The following is a 7,052-nucleotide window of genomic DNA, read 5'->3' as shown; positions in this document are numbered from 1 at the left end:
TGTGTTTTTGGGGGAGAACACGCCCCCTATGGCAAAAAAAAAAAAAAAAAAAAAACTCTCCAAAAAATAAATAAAATAAAATTTTGAACAGAGAGAGAAAGGGAGAGTGTGAAAGCAAGCCGGCCCCAAATGAATAATGATTTTAAAAAATGTTTTTAATTCATCTCTTAATCTGTTCCATGAGAGAAAGAGAGACAGAGATAGAGAAACAGACAGCCTGGCTTCCCCAACAGGGTCTCCACACTGTGACTCACCTCTGGACTCAAGCAGACCTGACACACGCATTCACCTACGTGAGCTCAGGGAGGTCGCAAGATGCAAACCAAGACCTCTCCCTGTGGCTGCTCTACGGCTTCGCTTTCATCCAGCCTTGCTTTGGGCATGCACACACGCCCAAGATCCTGAGAGGAGAATGGAGGAGAAGGGATTGCGGCGTGGCCATCCCCCTGGGGGGTGATTTCTCGCTTTCTGTCTCTCTGTCTCTCTCTGTCTTTCTGGCGAGCACATGCGCCCTATAGCAAAAACCTCTCAAAAAAACAAACAAACAAACAAAAGCGGTCATCACCATTTGTGGGTGTGAGTCCTCAGCCTGGATTTTCTACATCTTCACCAACTCTCTACCTCCGTGGGTCTCGGTTTCCTCCACTGGCCCAAGTTTAAGCTCACCGAAGTAGTCTCTGACACACTTGTGTATTTTTTCAAATGCTCTGTTAATAAAAATAAGGCAGGGTGCAGTTCCTGAGCAAATGGCACCACGCGTTCGGTGCCAGTGACCTTATTAAGTGGCTCGGAATATAAACGATTTCCCCTTCCTCTGGAGCTACATCTTAGAGGAGAAAAAGATCTGTGAAAACCACACCAGCTCGGCTCGGAGAAGCCGCCACGTTTCCCAGCTCAGACAGCGGCAGCCGGATCCGTTTCGGAGTGAAGAATAACCGCGAGTCACAAAATCTGATCGGTGGAACGGGGGAGGTTCTATTTTCCAACTTAGAAAACCGAAAAGTTCCGAGGAAAGCCAGAAGAGAAAAGCAGACTGCATCTGGCAGGAGGGAACTGGCCGATCGAACACTGGCAGGGGGAAAAGAAAATGCACTTCATTCGTCCGGGTTCATTATGGGGTTGGGGTGGGTGTGTGCGTGACATGAGATTCTGACTTAGAAACATTTCTGAAAACGCAAACCAAGACCCAGTTCTCTCCCTCATTAGAACCAGTAATTATGTTAACAGAGAGAACATTAAGAAAGCTTTTTTTGGTAATCTGTGAAGAGCTGGCTGAGAAACAAAATGTAATTAAGAAGAAGAAGAAGAAGAAAAAAAAAAACAAGTCAAGACTCTAAGTTCTACAGTGAGGGGATTAGTTGGGGAGGGTAGATTTTTTTTTTTTTTTCCTTCCACAGGGCACATGAGCTCACCACTGAGAGACTGAAAGAGACAGTGACAGGAAAAGTGAGAAATCATCCCCACCCGCTGGGAAAATGGGGACACCACAATCCCTTCCCCTCCATTCTCTGGGATTTTGGGCACGCATGCACACGCACCAGGTGTGAGTGTCAAGGCACCGGGTCCGAGACTTGAACAGCAGTGGGCCATGTGGGAGTCCAGAGACATAACCATTACACTATCTACTGGTGCTGAAGCAAGGTTTTTTGTTTGTTTGTTTGTTTTGAGAGTTTTTTTGCTATAGAGTGTGTGTGCTTGCCAGAAGGACAGAGAGAGACAGAGAGACAGGAAGTGAGAGAGAGTGTGAGAAGAGGGTGGGAAAGGGCAGTGGGCCAGAAATAGGGGTAATTTTAAATATATATACATACACACACACACATATATATCTGAAACTGGAAATGGAAAATTATTGACAATAACATGCATGATTAAGCCACTATGCAGTATATTCTGGATGGGAAATCACGTTTTGTATACTGTGACAGTGCTTAGGGAAGGAATGTAAATTAGTTAATTTAAAATTTTTTTCAGGAAAAAAAAAAGAGAACTGTTTTTCTTTTTTTTTCTTTTCTTTTTCTTTTTTTTGGAGAGGTTTTTGCTATAGGGCATGTGTACTTGCCAGAAAGACAGAGAGAGACAGAGAGACAGAAAGCGAGAAATCACCCCCCATGGGGGGATGACCATGTTGTAATCCCCTCCCGTCCATTCTCCTCTCAGGATCGTGGGCATGCACACGCGCCCAGCGTGAGTTTAAGCCACTGGGTCCGAACTTGAACCATGGTGGACTACATGGGAGTCCAGCGACATAGCCATTACGCTAATTGCTGGTCCCTCAAAAACTGTTTTTCTTGCGATTAAAAAAGAATGCATTGGGGGCCGGCAAGTGGCATGGTGGTTAAAGGTGCTGGATTCCCACATGGCCGACCACGGTTCAAGTCTCAGACCTGGTGGCTTGCTTTCTCACTTCCTCTCTCTCTTTCTGTCTCTCTCTGATCAAACTAGAAAATAATAATGATGATAATAATAAATAAAGTTAAATAAAATAATTCTTAAAAAAATACATTAAAAGCACCTATTTGAGGACTGCAGTAAGCTATACGGCCCCAGCTAGGTGCTACTTTATAGTATGTTGATTCTACTCACTGAGGTTTATGCTTAAAATGAGACTTGTGTTCATGGATGTGTATATATCAGTTGTGCTTGCTATTCAAATATTTAGATTAATAAAGTTCATTAGTGAATCACTAAAATGTAAGGTGGGGGAAAGGCATAGAAAGCAACCATAGATACCAGAGACAGGGTGGGAGGAGGGTGGGAGATGCCAGAGGGTGAGAGATAGGGAATCAAGGATGGGAGAAAAAAAAGCAAAATACATGGGAAACAAGAAATGGAACATTATTTGTTGACGGTGGGACCAGCAGTTAGCGTAATAGCTATGTCTCTGAACTCCCATGTAGTCGACCGCGGTTCAAGGCCCGGACCTGGTGGCTTAAACTCACGCCGGGCGCGTGTGCGTGCGTGCCCAAGATCCCGAGAGGAGAATGGAGGAGAGGGGATTGCGGCGTGGCCATCCTCCCTGGGGGGGGTGATTTCTCGCTTTCTATCTCTGTCTCTCTCTGTCTGGCGAGCGCATGTGCCCTGTAGCAATAAATAAATAAATAAATAAATAAATGGAACATTATTTGTTGACAGTAACACGTATGTTGATGTGCTTGATTGAGCCAATATACAGTGTATTCTGGATGGAAAAATCTCATTTTGTATGCTGGAATGATGTATAGTGAATGAATGTAAATAAATTTAAATAAAAAATATAATGTGGGACCAGAAGATGGCATAATGGTTACGTCGCTGGACTCCCATATGATCAGTGGAGGTTCAAGTCCCAGACCTGGTGGTTTAAAACTCATGTCAGAAAGCCAGCAGGTGACGTGGTGGTTAAAGGTGCTGGATTGTCACGTGACCAACCGTGGTTCAAGTCTTGGACCTGGTGGCTTCCTTTCTCACTTTCTCTCTCTCTCTCATCAAAATGGATAATAATAACAATAATAAATAAATAAAGTTAAAGTAAAAAAAATTTTTTTTGAGAGCTTCTTGCTATAGGGCACGTGTGCTTGCCAGAAAGACAGAGAGAGACAGAGAGACAGAAAGTGAGAAATCACCGCCCAGGGGGGATGGCCACGCCGCAATCCCTTTTCCTCCATTCTCCTCTCGGGATCCTGGGCACGCACGCACACGCACCCAGCATCAGTTTAAGCCACCGAGTCTGGGACTCGAACCACGGCCGACTGCATGGGACTCCAGCGATACAGCCATTACGCACACTGCTGGTCCCTTAAGTAAAATAATTCCTTTTTTTTTCTTTTTTTGAGAGATTTTCGCTATAGGGCGCGTGCACTCGCCAGACAGACAGAGAGAGACAGAGAGACAGAAAGCGAGAAATCCCCCCCCCCCCGGGGGGACGGCCACGCTGCAATCCCTTCTCCTCCATTCTCCTCTTGGGATCTTGGGCACGCACGCACATGCGCCCGGCGTGAGTTTTAAGCCACCAGGTCCGGGACACGAACCGCGGTCGACTACGTGGGAGTCCAGCGACATAGTAAAATAATTCTTTTTTAAAAAAATTAAAAATTAAAAACTCACACGGGGCACAAGTGCATGCATGCCCAAGATCCGTAGAGGAGTCCTGGACCTGGCAGCTTGCTTCCTCACTATCTCTGTCTCTCTCTCTGTCTCTCTCTAGTGAATGCCTGTGCCCTATAGCAAATGAAAAATAATAATAAATAAATAAAATAAATACTTATTTCAAAAAATATAATAAGATCTCCTTGGGTCACCCATGGCTGAGCGGTTAAGGAAGCAGGATCCCATGTAGCCAACCACGGTTTCTATACCAGATCCAGCAGCTTGAAAACACATGCACGCGTGGCCAAAATCCCGATAGGATGGAGACATGAAAGAGAAGGGATTGTGACAGGACAGCACCCCCTGCGGAGGTGGGTCCTTTCTCCCTCTCCCCTCTCTCTCTCTCTCTCTCTCTCTCTCTTACACACACGCACACATACACACACACTGTCCCTGTCTTTCCCTGATGGGCAGAGGTACCTTCTGGCAATGAAACAAATTTACCTTCATCAGTCCTTCCCTTGTGGGATCAGAGGTCCGGAGTACATCTTCCGTGGACCACCACGACCCTTTTAGGTACACAGCCACGACTGAAAAAAAAAAAAGCCAGGAGAAAATTTCAATGAACACACCACAGTCTGGCCCCATGGGAGCAGTTTTAACAACATGGGAGTCCTGACTGGGACCAGCAGATGGCGTAATGGTTACCTTGTTGGACTCCCACTTTGGAGACTGCGGTTCAAGTCCTGGACCCGGTGACTTAAAATTTAACCCCGGGCGGCGTGTGTGTGTGCAGGCCCAAGATCCCGATAGGAGAATAGAGGAGAAGGAACTGTGGTATGCTAGGACACATGTGCTCCCCAGGAAGACAGAGAGAGACAGAGAGATAGAAAGCGAGAAATCATCCCCCAGGGGGGACGGCCACACCGCAATCCCTCCTCCTCCATTCTCCTCTTGGGATCGTGGGCACGCATGCATACGCTCCCGGTGTGAGTTTAAGCCACCGGGTGCGGGACTCAAACAGCGGTCGACTACATGGGAGTCCAGCGACATAGCCATTACGCTAATTGCTGGTCCCATCCAGAGTGATTTTTCAAGCTGTCGGGTCCAGGACTTGAACCACAGTCCACCATGTGGGAGTCAGCACCTTAACCACCACAGCCCCTGCTGGCCCCAGTGTCTTAAGCATTTCACGTAAGTCTCAAGGCTTTAAAAACAAATGTTGTCCATCACTCGCGATAAGCTGCCTGCGTCTTCTTCCCTATTTTTCTCTGCTGTCTGGGGAGCTTAAGTGGGAAGTTTCGTGAAGACCGACCTACAATGGCACCAGGCAGGTGTTAAACCCAAACTCTGCAAAAGCAGCAGCATCTAACCCATACCCGCCGTGTCAGTTTCCTATCAGAGAATCATATCATGTCTGACAACGGTTCCCAAATTAATAGCGCCGGCTGGGAGAGAAGGGCCAATTACACGCTTGACATCTGCCTTCATTTTTTTCAACTTAATTCATTTCCAGACTGGCACCTCCGAGCATTTACAGGAGCTTTAGAAATCCATAAGGATTATTTCCCTGCTTAACTAGGTGCATCGATTAAAGATGTTCAATGTACTGATCCGATGTATTCCTGCAATACAGATGTTCGATTGATGAACACAAGTTCAGGCAGGAAACCTGTTACCGCTGGGTGTTTAGGTGGTATCTTGCAAATTTCACGTGGCGCTGCAGTATTTGACACAAGGTGTCACAAAATAGATTGAAATCCGTTGTTTTTTTTTCCCCCCTCCAAAATTCAAACTCCCAAGAACACATAAAAATGAAAGTGAAGTCTAAACTAATATAACAGTCTAAAATAAATTGCCCTCGGGACCAGCAGATGGCGTATGGGCTATGTCGCTGGACTCCCATGTAGTTGACGGCGGTTCGAGTCCTGGACCCGGTGGCTTAAACTCACGCCGGGCGTGTGTGCGTGCTCAAGATCCCAAGAGGAGAATGGAGGAGAAGGGACTGCGGTGTGGCCATCCCCCATGGGGAGTGATTTCTCGCTTTCTGTCTCTCTGTCTCTCTCTGTCTGTCTGGCGAGTGCACGTGCTCTATAGCAAAAACCTCTGCAAAAAAAAAAAAAAAAAAATTGCCCTCAGCAGCAAGTCTTCAAAAACCACAGAGGGGCCAGGAGATGACACAGCAGTTACGCTCCTGGACTCCCACATGGTCAACCATGGTTCGAGTCTGACCCGATGGCTTGAAAATCATGCCAGGCGTGTGGGTATGCATGCTCAAAATCCCAAGAGGAGAAGGGATTGCAGAGTGGCTATCTCCCATGTAAGCGATTTCTCCTTTTTCCTTCCTCTCTCTTCAGTGAGTGAACATGCACCATGGGGAGGGAAAAAAAGCCTGTTAGGTCCAGCCTGTATCGTGACGAAGGCAGCTGGATCTCACACGTTCGACTGCACGGTTCAAGTCCCAGACCCAGTGGCTTGAAAAACAGCAGGTGCATGTGTGTGCGTAGCCAAATCCCAAAAGTAGGGAGAGATGGAGAAGGGGCTGCAGCATGGAGGAGTGTTCACTCTCTCTCTCTCTCTCTCTCTCTCTCTAGTTTTCTCCAAAAAGCATACATGTTCTCTAGCAAATAAAAATAAAAATAAAAATAAAAAAAAGCTTGTTAGTGCCAGCAAAATGCAGGTAGCCACACAAGCAATCCTAGACCTGAGGAGAGAGAGAAAGTGAGAGAGAGAGAGAGGTCCATGTCCCAGTCACCGTACGAACCAAGTGGGATTCACTCCACACGCGCTTCTTACCTCCCGGACTGCCTGCAAATCGCTTATATCCTGGGTGAGGTCTGTATTTCACCACCGCCAAAGGGGTTTCGAGTCCCCTCACTGAACCCCCCCCTTCACCCTCCCTCTAGAACTCCCCTGGAGTCTTACAAATGTAAGAAATATGTAGTTCCACCAAAAAAAAAAAAAGAACCAACTTAAAACCAAAGGAC

General features: G+C 46.6%; 1 protein-coding gene across 1 annotated transcript in view; it reads right to left on the bottom strand.

The window, feature by feature from the left end:
- FAM169B (Protein) overlaps positions 1 to 7,052 on the bottom strand; it is a 49,955-nt gene that overhangs the window by 20,139 nt on the left and 22,764 nt on the right. Inside the window, exon 4 of the mRNA XM_006161376.2 lies at positions 4,570 to 4,655. Coding sequence (XP_006161438.1) covers positions 4,570 to 4,655 — 86 coding nt within the window. The remainder of the gene's footprint in view (positions 1 to 4,569; positions 4,656 to 7,052) is intronic.

Source organism: Tupaia chinensis, unplaced genomic scaffold (assembly GCF_000334495.1).
Source record: "Tupaia chinensis unplaced genomic scaffold, TupChi_1.0 Scaffold138490_1, whole genome shotgun sequence".
NCBI classification, from domain to species: domain Eukaryota; kingdom Metazoa; phylum Chordata; class Mammalia; order Scandentia; family Tupaiidae; genus Tupaia; species Tupaia belangeri.
The sequence above is the reverse complement of the archived record's forward strand: the minus strand, read 5'-3'. Positions and strand labels throughout refer to the sequence as shown.